Source organism: Scomber japonicus, chromosome 14 (genome assembly GCF_027409825.1).
Source record: "Scomber japonicus isolate fScoJap1 chromosome 14, fScoJap1.pri, whole genome shotgun sequence".
Taxonomy (NCBI): Eukaryota; Metazoa; Chordata; class Actinopteri; order Scombriformes; family Scombridae; genus Scomber; species Scomber japonicus.
In genome coordinates, this window is record NC_070591.1 from 19,766,799 (window position 1) to 19,784,044 (window position 17,246).

The following is a 17,246-nucleotide window of genomic DNA, read 5'->3' on the forward strand; positions in this document are numbered from 1 at the left end:
CAAAGCAGGCAACTGCCAGCTGTCCCAAAAGCCCCTGATTCACTGTGTAGTGTACTGTCTGTGTATGTAATTAATTGTAACTTTGTTAGGGAATAAACTAAAGGTCAATACTAACTGGAGCGATAAGGGCGGTAATATGGGGGCTGCTTTAGTATCTTATCAGCTCTGTCTTCAGGAGGGTCCCTGCATGTACCAAAATCTAGTTTTGAGGCCCACATTATTTCAGCTGATTGTGCTTACATGGTGCATATTCTTATGTCTAATCACATTAGCCCCACAGCCAACTTGAAACCACGTAATATGTCAGTACACCATACAAAATCTGATCACACTGCAAAGGATGTATGCCATGTGTAGACTATTGCTAATGACTGCTTCTCTTTCTTTCTTGGTGTAACCTAATATTAACTACTTTAGGTACTATAGTACTGTTGGATAACCTATACTCCACTGGATATATCTATTAGACCACTTTAGTTTGCTTTTTCTCATCATTAATTCGTTTTTTTTCAGATTTAAATGATAATAACTATAACTTTATTTATGTAGCACCATTCATACAATAAATTCAACTCAAAGTGTTTTACACACCAAGTGCTTCACATAAAAGGCACATAAGACAATGTTAAAAACAAAGAAACAAAAAAGAAAGGAAATAAATAAAAACATGAATGTAATATGAGATGGAATATAAGAATAAAAATAAAAATACGACTGTAAGTGCAGTAGTGACTGATAGAAAAGCAAATTAAAAGCTAAATTGAAGAGATTTTTTCCCCCCATTACAATTAAATATTTTAAATACACACATGAGGTCCAGAGTTTTTTCTGCTCAGTGTAGTCCATCATCCAGGGGGCCCCGGGCAGCTATCAGTCCTCTCTGGCCGGCCATAGCGGCCCTGCGCGGGACGGGACTATCCACAGGAGGGACCGGTGGAAGGAGAGAGGAGGGAGGGGGGAGGGGGGAGGGAGTAGGGAGGAGCAGCCTGGGATGATGACGTAGGATCGGAATGAGGGAGTGAATGTTCCGGGTCAGAAACTGGACGGGAGAGGAAATAAACTCCGGGACGACACGGGAAAGAACCGACAATGCTACCCTCCTCTTTACACTGAGATGTAGCCTGTGGTTTCTACGGTAAAAAAAGAGGTGTTTTTTTTAAAAAAGCGGCGGGGGGCGCGAGGAGAGAAAAAAACCAAAACAGGTGCCTACAAACTAACCAAAGTGAGACAACGACGGAGAGTCATTCCCATGTTCGCCACAACCCAACAGAAGGCAGCTCGGTAACGTTATCAACAGCGCTTTGCTTGTGTTTGACGGTGTTTTTAGTGCAGGACTGTCCCGCCGTAGCAATCTGTTGCATCCCCTCCTCCTCCTCTTCCACCACCACCACAACCACCAACACCCCCCTCCTCCTCCTCGCTGGTTGTTTATCGCCCGGGTACGAGATTTCTCCCCCGTGATGTTTCACTGTATCCCCCTGTGGCGGTGCAACCGTCATGTGGAGATGATCGATAAACGCCACTGCTCCCTGCTGTATGTGCCCGATGAGATCTACCGCTACGGACGGAGTTTGGAGGAGCTGTTGCTGGATGCCAACCAACTCCGAGATTTGCCCAAGGTAAGAAGAAGAAAAAAAACACCCCTTACACAAAAATAAGCTTCCGCTCACTAGTTTAGTGTTAATGGCCGGTGGAGACACGGGGCACCTTTTTTAGTTTGTTTGGTCACATGAAGCAGTTAAAGCGGGACTGAGCTGATCAGGCTTCCCGTGAGAATCCGGTGGGACCTGGGGACAATAATTACGCAAGATCAGCAAGACATGCACCCTGTGTAGGTGGAAATTTCCTCTCAACTACACCTCCCACAACAGGTTAACACTGCATGCATGGGAACATGTTTTTTTGTTGCAGTCACAGGTGTCCCAAACAGGCCCGGATTAACACAGAGTGGTGCCCGAGGGTGACCACAATTGAAATGCCCCCTCCCCTCCTCCTCTTTCCATTTAAATGTAAAACTGTGAATTTTACTCAGAGTTTAAAGACTGCACATCACACATACTACAGACGAAACACCTTACACCATGGATAGATGCAGGCCTACAAATGGCATGTCATGTTAAATGTGAGTCAATCAGCCTGTATGATAACTACATACAAAACCATTACACAGGGTATGTCTCACTAAGTAAATAAGGCAGGCCCAATAATGACTAATGCAAGCAACCATTTCTACAGCTGGGTGATCACAGGTCAGGTGAGGTGACGTGAAGGTGTAAGGGAACAACACATGGAGACAGTGTGTAAGTCAGTGTGAAGGTTGTTTGAAATCATTCTGTTGTTTTCAGAAACATAAATGAACCTAATATGAAGGTGTAGCCTATCTTTCCACACAGGAGGGTGGATTAGTTAAATGGTCTTTGAACATATTTGCTATTGGCAGTAAAGTGAAATAAACTGTCTCTCCACAGCACTGAATGTACCAGCTACTTTTCAATTGTTTTCTTGTTATTCTTATTAGTAATATGAATAATGTCAAATAAAACCTAAATCAGGTGCTCTATAACTATATATTACGTTCGTAATTTCTTTTCACATCCCTCCAGCATGGTACTTGCTTGATATGGATGATCCAGCCAAGGTCCCAAACGTTCATAGCCTGCTGCAACTTAGGGGTGCAATACATCAGAAAACATATGGTTTGGATCATATCATGGTTTTGAGTCATGGATTGGCAGCAAAAAAAAGAGACAAATATAACTTTACTTTTTGTCCTTAAAGCCAGGAACTTTTGCCCATGGCCATAAATGAAGTACTCTATTGTTAAATTAAAATGCAATATAAGACTTGATACCTTCTTCCTTTAAACATGTGGTGAATGAAAATAGCCCGTCTCCACATCATCATAACTCGATGATAACTTACAAACATGAACACACGTCTTGGCCAGCAGCTAAACGGCATTTAAGCACATCTGTAGATGTCACTTTGGACACATTAAATGCTGGTTCGGTTCATACTCTTAAAATCCCTGTTAGTGACAGTTTGTTTACTTAGCCTCAAATGAAACATTACATTTTGTAATTAATCTGCGGATTACATGCGTGCTGACCCGTGGGGGACGATCCCTTCAGATCACTGGTCGACTGTGTTCAGTTACACCATGACTGCAAAGCCCTGATTTTGTGTTTGGTGCTGTTTGTCCAACCTGTTTGTGCAGGTGATCACATGCTGAGGTCAGAAATACTCATGACCTTTTGTCCCCAACACTGAAGCTTTCTGACTGACAGAGAGCATCAAATACATAGACTTACAGAGAGAGAAGAGTTGGACAGTGTTGCTAAACCAGATGTTATTAGGGATGATATTTTTATTATGTTTTATTTAAAAAAGCTACAAACATTTCTCTTGATTTATCGATTCATTGTAAGAAAACAGCCCAAGTTGATGTGAGCAGTCCGATACCTAAGGAGATGAATTTATCATCACAGCAGTCAAAGAAAACTAGCAAATATTTACAGTTGGGAACTTGTAACCAACACATTTTTTTTTCAGCATTTCTGCTTTAAAGAAAAACACATAATCGGTTAATCAGTCGTAAAAATAGTTGGCAAGTAATATTCTATCGCTCCACTAGTTGAATAATGAACCAATTGTTTCAGCTTAATGAAATGTCGTAATATTTTTGACTCAGTGGCTTCATATGGTTAAAAGGGTTAGACTAATTGTGCTTCAGAGCAATATTTATTCAGCGCTAGGCTGATATGAAATTAGAGAAGCGTCATGTGGATGTGACTGCCAAGCAGGAAGAGGCGTTCACTTCTCCAAATAACTGATGATATTTGTTTTCCTGGTGAATAATGTTAACGCTTCAAGGTGCTTTATTGACCTTGGACATGACAAAAAAAAGCTAAAAAAACAAAAAACTCCTTCCTCTGATGAAGGACATGAAATGTGACGGAAATCTCTGGAAAATGTTCAGTTAGTGGAGAGAAATCTCAATTTTGATAAGGTCTCTCTAGTCACATGTCTCAATATTAAGACTGATAAACATTTTTAATCCTCAGGTATGTTTCTAATGAGTTATCTCGTCTATCAAATGTCAGAAAAGACTGAAAAGTGTTTTTAGGTCCAATCAACAGTATAAAACACATAACTGATAATCATATAAAACAGAGAAAAGTAGCAAACAAATAAAAATAGTGTTTTGGTTCATCAAGTCTGTTCACGGTATCTCTATTTTAGTTTAATAGCGAACACGAAGGAGGACTGCTGGTCGAATTACTGAGAGGCTCGCTGAGGTGGGGATACTCAAGCTCGGCCTTCTTGTGACCCGAGTGCTCTGGATTAAGTGGGATACTAGTTAAAGGATTTGCATGTTATTTCCCATCGGGCCAGGGTCGGTTCATTTAGCGTTTCTCTCTCTGTCAGGGCTTGAAACAGAGTCTGACCTGCGCTGTCTTTCTGACATATACCCTAGAGCTGCTGCAGTCACTGAAAGGTTGACTGACTTTGTGGTTTTGCAGCATTAGTGCCTTTTAACTTCAGCGGCCAAACCGGTTTTTTGTTGTTGAAGGCGCTCTTGAGTTTTGCTCCGCAGAGTGTATTTTAAGCTGGTGGAAAAAAAGAATCAAGGTATTCTCATTGCAATCTTCACAAGTAAAGGAGGACGTTTAGTGATGTGGGTTTACAGCTGTTCCTGACAAGTGGATAGAGAGTGCAGTAAGGATTAGACCCATCAAGATCCCCCCTGACCTCATATAACTGAAGGCATGGAGGGTCAGGTGTAAAGCTGATTGCACTCAAGGACTCTTTTGTGCCTTCGCTGACAAGTGTGTAATTTAAAAAAATAACAAGAACAAATCCCTCAACCATAAATAAGTGGTTAAAGCAGCATTGATGATATGGTATTCATCTGTGGAGATTTTACAGTTTACAGTTCATAAGAGAGGGAGGGGGAAAAAAAAAAGAGGATATTTTTGGGTTCGGCCTGTCCATAGAAACAGAGATTATGTGAGCGACCTCCCATGGCTGTCTGTGTGACACTGCTTACTTTGTCTGCAGCAGAAAAGCTCAGGAACAGGTATTCTGACTGAAAACAAAGACCGCATTATGTAGCGTTGTTGTCGGCCTGGCTCGTGCCATTGTATGTGCTGGTTGTATTCTAATGAAGTCATAATGAATCGTTGACCTGAATTTTGGAAAACACAGATGCATAAAACAGTAAACGTAGACATAGAGATAACAGACATTACACCTGATGATAAAATTCACCCTTTTTTTTTTCTTTTTTTCTCCTCTGTCTGTGTCTGTCTGTGTCTGTGTCTGTGTCTGTGTCTGTGTCTGTGTCTGTGTCTGTGTCTGTGTCTGTGTCTGTGTCTGTGAGGATGTGATCAGCAGCAGGTGTTTGCTCATCATGACTCGTGCTGTAATCTCTGTTCTCAGGGCAGAAATATTCTAAGTATGTTTAGAAGATAGACGAGTGATTATCTTGCATGCCTGACAAGAGGAGCTGTGTGTGTGTGTGTGTGTGTGTGTGTGTGTGTGTGTGTGTGTGTGTGTGTGTGTGTGTGTGTGTGTGTGTGTGTGTGTGTGTGTGTGTGTTATGCTGTTTTGGCGCGTCACACCAGTGTCATCAGTACTTTGCTGAGTGAACCCAAGAAACTGGATCAAGCTTTTGCATCAGTGTCCAGCTCAGCGTCACTCTGTTCAGGCTTTAACACATCTGCTCTCGGAGGTGGCTAAACACCGAGCGCTTACTTGCATTACCCCGCAGACGGTGATGCAACAACGCCGAGACACAGGAACATATTTGAAGTTAGTCGTTTCAACCAGCAGACATATAAAAACACGCACCGGGCCGCCTTTTAATGTCGAGATGAAACAGCAAAGGTGTGTTTTTTACTACAACAAGATGAGGCAGGTTGAACTTGTGCAGATGGTTTTGATCAGCTGACCAAGAAGTGGAGCAGACATGAAGCTTTTAATAGTATTTAACAGCTACACATTATTTCTCTCTCTTTTTTTTTTTTTTTTTTTTTAGTTAGACTGTTTCATTTCTTCTTGGTGCTCACTGAGGCACTGGAGAGAATGAACAAACAATAGCTCGCGTCTCTTCTGTTTATTCAAAGCTTCCCTTTAAGCATCTGGCCCTGACGGTATGTACCATCAGACTGGTTTGTAAATAGGGAGTCGTTAGCTGACTAAACAGCAGTCAGACCGAGGAGCCGACTCCAGCACAAGAATGCGAGAGTTGCAGAGAGTTGTTGAAATGCTCGTGCCTGTTTGCCCAGTTTTTAAAAAATGAATGCATTTTCCAGACAGAGCACAGCTGTACTGAAACTGTGAGCCAGAGAGGTGTCGGTGTGAATGACTCCGACCGACTTGACTTGATTGAGTTTTCATTTACATTCGTTCAATTTCCTTTTAATTTAACATTGGTAGAATTTGCAGTTTATAAATGGTGATAAGGTTAAATCTGAAATGACAAGTCAGTCAATCAATTTAAAAAAAAGTCATTTGTATTTTAGTAATTGTTTGATCATTTCAGTTCTGTTTTAAAATAAAAATGCCAAAAATGAATTGGTTCCAATTCCAGCTACTCAAATGTACTGGTTTTCTTGAACGTCTCTGGTAGTATACTGAATGTGCTGTTTAGATGTCATCTTGTGTTTTAAAAAAAACCTTAAACACACATTGTGAGAGCAGTGATGGAAAAGAAGAAGAAGTGATATCCGGTTTGAGACAGGACGCTGCAGGGTTCATAACGTGTGAAGTGGTCGTATGAATCCCAGAGCAGGAAGCCGGTGGTCAAACAGACTTAGTTGCTGTCAGGTGATCTGCAACATGATGCTCTTGCGAAAACAAAAGACGTCAGACAGTATGAGTCCAGTATGAGCACATAACATACACACAACCTTTAACCTGTGAACCTTTAACTTGACTTCACTAAGCACTAAGCAGTCGACCCCAGTGTCTGACATTGACATCATTTTTTCTTAGTATAATCATTTATGTTTGTCAGAAAAATATAAAAGCACTAAACTACAAGCTTACATCTTCTTTACATTTTCTGATAAACACATTTTATAATCCATCTGCTCTCTTTCCCCTCCCCAAACCACGTGCGGCCTCCTGTGCTGAAGGTGAAACCAAAGATTCAAACATTGACTCAGGAGTCGTGAGAATGGTTGATGTATTCTTCACTCGGCCTGTGTTTGCCTCCAGCTGTGTCACGAAGGAGTGGCAAAGTTTGGAGGAGTAGGAAGTCTTGAGGGTGGCACTGTGTTAGTATAATGAAACCCGCATTATTATCCTAATCTGTTACAGTTCAGGCAAGTTTTCTGGACATGAACAAGTCTGCACAAGCCAAGACTTCCTTGATTATATCATCAGGAGACAGATCTGTGTGAGCTGTGCACGTTGACGTAGCAGACTCAGACTGCTACCAGACATTTTGTTCTGAGTGAAAGTGAAATCAGCGTGGTTTGGATGCAAAAAGCTCAGACGACGTTTCATAACTGAGCGTAGGTTTGTTCGGGTGATGAAACGACGGATTAAAGGTTGTTTGAACTGTCTTAAGACGTCTTAATGACATGTGCATTGTGTTTTTAGGGTGCAGTTTGACTTTTGGACTCTCAGGCTTTATTTATTGTGCACACATTAAATGTTTTTTTCTGTGCCTGGATCAGCTGTTAAATGTCTGCATTATGTGCTGCATGTAGTTACAACTTTTATACCTTTTTTTTTTCCTCCAGTGTTTCTAGTTTCAGTTCTTTTTTAATATCATTGGTAGTGGCACAAGTTCATCATAACCTTGTTGAGGTGCGGCAGCCTCCAGGCAAAAACATCAAGGCTTTACCCAAATCAGCCCAGTTTATTTTAATTAGTCATGTGCTTGTGATTTCTTTTCTATAAATACTCCAGTCCACATTATCACTGATGTTTTTGACAACCTACATTTGAAGTGTTACATTTGACGTGCGAGGCTGTCCTGTTTTAATGCCTTTTTGTTCATCAGCTCCACACACACAGTGAAACAAAGTGTGCCCCCTCACTGCAGTGCTAGTTTCATGTGGAGTAAGATCAAAGCACCGTCAACTGAAGAGTCAGATACACTGGGTGGCAGCTTTCACTTTAGCAACATTTTAGTTCATCATGGCAAGAAAAGCACAGGTGGAACTGATACTGTTAACAAAAGTAGTAATTATATCCAAGGAAACCGTGCTGGTGGAATAAAAAGCCTATCATACTGTTTTCTTGTGTTGTTGTGTGTGTGTGTGTGTGTGTGTGTATAATGATGCAGCTTTTCTTTTAAAAATGCAGCAATTAGACGGACAAATCTCACTTCTCACTCAGCTGATGATTTGTATAATTGACGTTTGAGAGGAGGAAGCCCGGCAAATCATTTTACGCTCACCTGATCGTACAGCTCTTCCACAGTCCGGTAATAAAAAGGGGAACTAAAGGATAAAACCGGTTCAGTTTCAGTCTAAAAGTTAAGACACGTTTTCTTCTTTCTGCAACCTTAAGAAGTTTGACCTTTCACATGAAGTGTTACTCTACCAGTTTTTAAAACCACACACACCACCCAGCACCCAGCACCCAAAATGAATTCATGCCATTTTACAAGTGATTCTGAAGTTTAGAGAAGTATTGGCAGGAACACGCAGCTGATGTTGGGTTCCTCGGGCTGGTGCATGTGAAAGGTTGTGTATTTAGCCATATTTAGACAAAAAATATGTGTTTTGAAACGTACTGCGTGGGCACACACAGACGTAGAAAGCACTCAGCATGTCAGCCAGTATTTGACCAACAACTTAAGGGACTGATTGATTGAATAATAAATGTAATGGGTTTAGCAGCTCTGACAGCTAAATGCTATTTAAACATTCAGGAACAAGCCCTCATAGACAGATACAGTTAGTAATAGCTGTAAAAATACACATTAAGGGGGCCTGAAGCTGCATTGTACACGACCTGCTTCACCACCACACAGACAAGGTTCTGCCCGCTCATGTTAGGGGCGTCAAGTTTATGCATGTGATAATTGCTTTTACCTTTTTTAAAGCGTGCCAGATGGATCGCTCATTCTCAGAGACTGACGAAAAAGATCTGTGTGCTTCCACGTAGCTTCCTGTGACCATGTCCATTCCACATGAATGTATAAGTTAGTAGATATGTGCTCATCTGAGGGCTGGTGTTTAATCTCATAGTGCCAGAGGAGAGGGGAGAGTAGGGCATAGGAGAGCTTAGACTGACACATGTAACGTCTTTTAAATTAAAGTCACATTAAGGACATTTGTTGTTATTGTTTTATTATTATTATTATTATTATTATTATTATTATTATTATTATTATTATTATTATTTACAGTTTTATAGCTGAGGGCAGAAGGTGGATAAGCAAACATTCATTATTCATTATTTTGTCTACAAATCCAATCTGCCAACTTCAATGTTTTGCTATAATTTAAGAGTGCACAAATGGAGCAAAGACTTAAAAGTAAACAAGAGGGAAAAACATTGTTGTAATGCCACTAAAGCTGATTTATTATAGATTTGTGACTTATCATTATGTTTTTCATCAACAGCTACACAGTCAAAGATAACAAAAAGTGCAGTCTTTTTGTCTACTACTCATCACAAAGAAATAATGAAAACAGTAGCTTCGTATCGAGCTGATAAAACAAGAATGAAAGCAAGTCTTCATCATCATATTCATGTTCTCGTGCTAAAGCTTTTTGACATGAAGAAAGCCTTAAACTGCTGGTTCCAGAAACCCTCTGAAGTAATCTACAGTCATTTTGTCAATTTTTTTCTTGCTGTCTGAGTACATTACAAGTTGAAGTTGCCACATCACAACTAATAATACATGTAATCAACTGTAAAGAGCAGCCATGCAGTCATCATGATGTAACTGGTGTAATGTCAGATAAGACACGCAGAGAGGGAAGAAAGAAGTACTGAAAGTCTCTACTGAGGATATATGAGAATAATATTACAAATTTTACACACTCGTAGTTCACTTTTACTTATTTGACTGATTAACCCCCTTTTTTTAAAACTAAATGCATGTGTCTTTTTACATTTCAGCCATTTTTCCAGCTGGTGAAACTAAGAAAACTTGGCCTGAGTGACAATGAGATCCAGAGACTTCCACCAGAAATCGCCAACTTCATGCAGCTGGTGGAACTTGATGTTTCACGAAATGGTAAGACAGAAAAACACGATGCACCGCAGCTTTTAAAACGGATAATATATCGTCTCTTGGAAAGATTATTATAACATTTTAAAATATTGCTTATGCTGCATTTATAATGTTAATTTCTCCAGAATGTCTTTGAATAATTGAGCAAGGCAGCACTAAATTCAACTAATTTCATCACATTGACAGATTTACTCTCATCAGTTAAGCTGATGCAGCAGATGAGCATAAAGCATAATAAAAGTATGTTTTCCATAAGCCAGAAACCCCTGAAGATGTTTGCACGGACCTTGAACATCATATTAGTGAAGATGCGCTGCTGAGCTTTCTACTGCAACACAGCAGCTGTTCAGAATTGTGGCTGTAAAATGAAACCAAATCAGGAGGATTATTAAGTTAAAAGATAGAGCAGTCACTCATGCACACACATGGTTTTGATTGTGTCAAGTCAAAATAAAGTGGTAGTGCTTGAAATAATGTTAAATCTTTTTTTATTTGCTTTTAATTGAGAGTGAACTGAGAGTGAAAGCTGGGTAACATATTGAATAATAAAAGGTTTATCCCACATTAGATTTACCACTAAATACCATCTTTGCATGCAGATGTGCACTGTTGCATTGTTAAACTGCTGTTTCGATGGTTTAACATTTCGATATGAGATGTTTGATATAAGTGAGAACACATTTTTAGACGTGAATTCAATCCTAACATTTTTCTTTCTCTTTTACAGATATTATGGAAATTCCAGAAAGCATTTCATACTGCAAAGCCCTCCAAGTGGCAGATTTCAGTGGAAATCCATTAACAAGGTAGGCTTTTTTTTTTTTTTTTTTACACATTATGTTTGCTTTTTAAATTGGAAAATATAATTATTACTTTAATATTGTTTAATTGTAAAACATTCAGTTGCCAGTATTTGCTTAAACCTCATATTCCACATTTATTGATACTTGATGCTTATTGAACGCCCTCTAGATAAACAGCCTTGTTTATTATTATAGATACAATAAATGTTGGTATAACAAAAGCAAAGAGGACATCTTCAATGACAAATAAAATATCCATCTAAGATCCTCTGTTGTTTTTCCTGCTATTATGAACATTCATGCAGCCTCTGTGACAGATTGAACATTGCACGCTTCTCATTGTGTGGGTGGGACAAAGTCTAATTTGCACCTCAGTGGGGGCAAAACCACATTGCAGTATATAGTTTAGGAGGCTACAATGAATAGTATTACAAAGGGATCGGTGTTCAATACTTTTAAAGTGCACACAAGCTTACACACACACACACAGACACACAGACACACACACACACACGCGCTCTTTTTCCACAGTAGTAACCTAATTTTCCACATCAGTCCTGTTTTAACAGCAAAACAGTAAAGGTCTAGTTACAGCTGTGGGTTAGCAGGAATGTGATGCCACTTTGTTGTAAATCATTAAACTGATAGTAGTATTAAAGGGCTTATCTGTATTTTTCCAGCATATAAAGTACAAGAATGTTTTGCACATTATTCAGAAGGGAAACAAGCATTTCATGTGTTGTGTATTGTAACACAGTGTTGTATTAAATTAGCTCTTCACCTTCACATTCATAATCATCTACCTAATCATTAGTACAAAAGATAAACAGCTGTGTTAGAAAGTATCTGATTCTTTAGTAAATAAGCCAAGTGCCATTTGCACAATTAGGATAAAATGTGATTGCTCCAAAATGAAGCTGAACTAATGGAAGCTGGTGGTCATAGTATAGACATGTAGTATTGTTACATTAAAGTGGGAATACAGAGTAGGGAACCAGCAGCCCCTCCCACTTCCTAACTGTAATATTTTACAAATGAAATGAGTGGCAGATGCAGTGGTTTCTTCTCACACGGCCACATTTGGGACACTGAAAGACACAGTGGAGCGCTTAAAGGATGCAAGAGGCATTATATTGTTGTTACGGAACAAAGTTTGACTGCATCTATTACATAAGTAGTCTCAGGCCAGTCCACAATGCTTAAAAGGATAATGGTTTTTCAAAGTAAACTTGACAAATGAAATTATTCAAGTTGTCTTCTTTGAACGTTTAGAAAGAAGAACATGGGCACATAACGTCCCATCAGCAGGCCTGGGACTGCACGTACTGTTAGCTGTTGGTGTAGCTGATGCATTCTTGCAGGAGACGTACTGTACATCTGCTGCAATTAAAGCATCGCAAATAGCTGCAAAATGTTGAGGTGCACTTAGCAAATGGACCTGTGCAATCACAACTTCCATTGACTGAAGCAATTTTTTGATTTAAAAAAAAAAAAAAAAAAAGACAAAGGTCAAAGCTCGATTGGTACAAGCCCAGATGTACACTGTATTTACTTATGAAGTTTATAGCTCAAGTGTTGCCAAACTCTTACTCAGGATTACTTACAGTTGCAGCAGAAACATAGTAACATCCAAACATATTGAAATATTTAAAGCATGTATCATTCTGTGTGTACTCTTCTGTTGCATTTTGCCCTCTCTCTTATTTTTCTAGGTTACCGGAAAGCTTTCCAGAGCTGCGGAATCTAACCTGCCTTTCCATCAATGATATTTCATTGCAAGTTCTTCCAGATAACATTGGAAAGTAAGTGTACGCACTGTGTTTCATCTGTCTTGACATAATGGGTGCGTCTAGTCTCGGCCAGTAAAACATTTCCACAGAGTTGGCTGAGCAAACTGTGTTTTGGATGTCTGTAACTTGTTGAATTTTACATCTTGTGGATAATATCGTAGTGTTTTATTACATCTTGATAAACTAGTAGGCTGAGGTGCATATACTCTTTCACACAACATCCCCAATGTCTCTTTGCATCTTCTAACTTTCCATTTTGATATCATTTTTTATTATAAGTGAACTTAATTAAATAAGCACCATACAAATGTTGAGCAAATAACTGCTGTTTTAATGCCACCTTTCTGTGGTTTTTGCTTACAGGTATTTAACAGTCTAGTGTTTAAAAAAAACAATTGATTCAAGTGAATGTGTATGGGCGTGCATGCCATATACGCAGCCGATCCCGGTTCAAATCCCGGCCGGAGGTCCTTTGCTGCATGTCACACCCCCTCTCTCTCCCATGTTTCCTGTCTGTCTACTGCTTAATAAAGGCGTCTATGCTGAAAAAAGTCTTTAAAAAAAAGAAAAGTGAATGTGTATATTCTGTATGAAAGACTTCAAACTGGTGTAAAACTGGTGAGGTTGTCCATTGCTGCTGTTTTTACTGAACACACTTAGGGGGGTTAATTTACACAGCCAATTAACACATGGTGACACTTCTCCTTTTAGCTAAAAAGATGCTTGTTGAGTGTTTGTGTTTTTACCTCCCCCTCTCCCCCTCTTACTGTTTCTTCTGAAATGTCACTGCAGACTAACACTTTTTTTCCCCCACCGTTTGAGTTGAGAACATACCAATCATGTTACTCCCCACAGTCAGTGTCCTTTCTTTGGCTGCGTCGTCTTTGTTCATAAAAGGCAAAAAGCTTGTTGTGAGATGGCATATAATCCACAGTCTGCCAACATTATTATTGTTATGAAGTCTGCCTCATTTTTGGGTTCATTATAATTGGATTTAATAACAGAACTATGTGCTTTTAGGTCAAATTGCCACAAGGGATGTTTTTAGTAGAACTTTGGAATTCAGGGGAAGCTGATCTGAAACTCTTAGAAGGTAGATTTAAAGACAAAATATGAGGATAAAATACTGAATGTTGATGTCCCCTTTGTTCAGAAATGTTTGTAATATCCTGATGTTAGGATGGTTTTGTCCAGAGCTTTTCTCTGCCACTGCTGCATCCTTTTACCTCTTTAAAATCCTCTTTTTAACATAAAATCATGTTAATGAAATGTGTCAGTATAAAGTGTTTTGTCCGGTTACTTTTCTAATGTTGAAACATCCACAGACACTGTCCAGTATGGAGATGGTGGTGTTGATGGCATATTTTAACAATTAGATGAAACAGCTGAACTTAACTGACATTTATCTTGGCTTGCCTCTGTGCCATAAATTAAATGTTACTGCTTAATGTCTGACATATAATGGATGGTTGGTGATTGAGATACTGGCTCTTTGATACAATAAATGATTCTTTTAGATCCTTTTTTACTAATAAGTCAGGACTGTAGACTTTGAAATAATACTGTGCAATTTTCAGATGGTCTGTTTAATCTTTAATGAAAAACCTAAATGAGGTTTCACGCAAAAGACTAAAAATACTTTAAATAAGCTTCCAGCTGAAACTAAAAATCAATAAGTTGCTTTATACTGAATGTGGCATTAGAAATGTCAATAATTGACACTTCTGATCTGTGATCTGCCCTCTTTAAATCCTCTGCAGTGTTTTTTAACGTATATAGAATTAATTTTGAATCCCTCTCAAAAACATTGGCACAGAGTCTCTTGGGGTTATGTCTATGACATATACAATTTTCCCAGCAACTAAGTCAGCTTAAGGTCAAGAGATCTCCCCACACCCTTTTCCTCATGGTACGGCATGTGCCCCACATATGTCCCATATCTCTCTTGCATAACGCAGTGTGAAAAGGCCTATTGGCTGTCAGGGGAAGAAGGTAATGAAAACCATAACACAGTTGGAGCAACATGGCGTGGCTCTTCAGAAGTGGATAGGATGAATGCTCTGGGGGTTAAATGACATCAGTGGTTTATCTGCTGAGATGGGAGTGTTGGCTGACACAAAAGTGTCTTTAACGTAAACCCGAGACACTCGGTTTTTATCATTCAGCTGACGACTGAAATCAGAATTCAGATACTGTCTGTCTCTCAGACTGCAGCTTGATGATCTGCTGTGGTGAATGAAACAAATCACAACAAAGCAAGATTAAAAACAAGGAGGCGTTGTGTGCTGTGTTGCATAGTTTGTCAGTCTGTCATTCAAGAGAGATTTCACGTAGATTAAATTATGAACCAGTTCAAACATGACCACCAAATTCTGTTAAACCTGCGGGCTCAGTCTCAAAGGGTAACATGTATTTGCTCACATTATGAATGTAAACTGTAAATGCCACTGTCAAAGAATCTGCTGCCACAGTTTAAAGATCTTAGCAAATTAAATTTTAATCCTTTTCCGTTTGGTACTTAAAACCTTGTAATGTTAAAAGAATGTGGCATTATTTAGTCATTGTTCTGACAAACAAGATAGACTTTGCACTGTTGTCCTAAAATCCTTCATTAATTGGGTTCATGTTCAGTATTACACATTACACAGTACAGATAACCCTGTACTTTGGTCTTTGATGGCCATTTAGGCCTTTTGCTGTTCATTTGAGTAAGCAGTGGTTGTTTATGCTGCTGTGATTTTATAGCCGTGATAAGACTGACATACCTCCAAAATACTTCCTGTTCTCAGATATCTGATCAAGGAGGTCTTTTACAACCATTTTTAGCTTTTTTTTTTTTCTTCTAGGTTTTTGAAACCCTGGGAACATTGTGTATAATATTACCTATACTGTGGAAACCGTATAGAGGAGAGTTTATGCTTTTCACTGCATTTTCAGAAACATATAATCATCTTTACTTTCCCTTGTCATTATAGCCTTTCCAATTTGGTTTCACTAGAACTCAGAGAAAACCTGCTGACATTCCTACCAGAGTAAGTATTTAATCAACTGCACCGTCTGGCTGCATATATGTTGTTTTATGTTAAATCTCCAAAATAAATGTACATTTCAGAGCATTATGTCAAAGATCAGCCTCTCCCTGTTAAAAAAAGAACGAGCAGCAAGTCTGTATTTTTATTTTGACTTATGTTTCATTTAAACTTTCCTTGCATTTGTCTTCAACAGTTCGCTATCACTGCTTCACAGACTAGAGGAACTGGACCTAGGCAATAATGAACTATACAGTTTGGTAAGTCTCTCTCTAGGTGCTGGGAAACTTGTTTACACCGTAGAACATCACAAAATGAGCAGAACAAATCTTTTCCCATTTCCTTGTTCTAGTCATGTACGATTAGATTAGCATCCCTCGAGAACAGCTTTCACCTCTTATCACGCAGATGGGAGGATGACCATCTGCTTTGAGCTTTGGTTTTAAGTTGTAATCTTATGTGAGCGGTCCAACTCTGACTGATTTGTCAGTAAATCATTCACCCTCAAAGTCGGGCTGCAGTGACATGGCTGTTGATTTTTTCCACAGTTATTTATGTTGTTGGATATTGTCTGAATTTATCATTATCTCAGGTTTAACTTTAATAAATGGATTGAATAAATGTAGCTGAGCAATAAGTGCTCTATAAGTCATGTCATTTGATATGCCATTTTTAAATTGAAGTTTGACTCACTAGAAGTAGCTATGATAAAAAGCTGTGTAATAAATGTGCTCCTGACAGAAGCAGTGTAGCCTAAAACATTTAGAGCAATAAACCTGATTTTCATTCATTTAAATTGACTGTGAGTGTTTATGTCTGAACCATGTCACTTACTTATGTCTCTCTTCTTTGTCGTCTCTTTCTCTTCTACTTTCTCGGCTTTTTCTCTTCCAATTCCGACATGTCTTCCTCCCACACAGCCAGAGACAATAGGCTGTCTTGTCAGTTTAAAGGATTTGTGGCTGGATGGAAACCAGTTGGCTGAAATACCTGCAGTAAGCTCATCATGTCATTTATTTCTTGTATTTGACACTCTGTTATTGTCTGTCTGCTAATAATAGGACCACTCTTCCATGTTTTTAATACACTAGTGCGTATATGGCTTTGAAAAAAATGAGTGTTAAAATATAATCAGGAAGTAAAAATGTTCTTAAGTGCATGATGAATTCATGTAGTTAACATACTGTATGACAACTTTCTGATGTTTTGTCCCCAAACAGAAAGCGTTACACAAACCTTATGAGGAAAGAATAGCTTTAACAGCCCTTAATTAACTCGCACAGCTAAATCCACCAGAGACCAGACATATCCTGTTTTTCATAGCACCCTCTTTTCACAAGCTTCTCACAATGATTTTCAGGAGTCACTTGAATTATATGGCCTACAAACTGTATACATGTTTTCCCTATTAATAAAT

General features: G+C 39.0%; 1 protein-coding gene across 1 annotated transcript in view; it reads left to right on the plus strand.

Annotated features, from left to right (window-relative positions):
- The first annotated feature begins 1,020 nt into the window (after window positions 1-1,020).
- lrrc1 (leucine rich repeat containing 1) overlaps window positions 1,021-17,246 on the plus strand; it is a 23,907-nt gene continuing 7,681 nt past the window's right edge. The window contains exons 1-7 of the mRNA XM_053333199.1: window positions 1,021-1,619; window positions 10,093-10,210; window positions 10,935-11,013; window positions 12,723-12,812; window positions 15,776-15,832; window positions 16,026-16,089; window positions 16,750-16,824. Of these exons, the coding sequence (XP_053189174.1) occupies window positions 1,461-1,619; window positions 10,093-10,210; window positions 10,935-11,013; window positions 12,723-12,812; window positions 15,776-15,832; window positions 16,026-16,089; window positions 16,750-16,824 (642 nt within the window). The 5' untranslated portion in view covers window positions 1,021-1,460. The remainder of the gene's footprint in view (window positions 1,620-10,092; window positions 10,211-10,934; window positions 11,014-12,722; window positions 12,813-15,775; window positions 15,833-16,025; window positions 16,090-16,749; window positions 16,825-17,246) is intronic.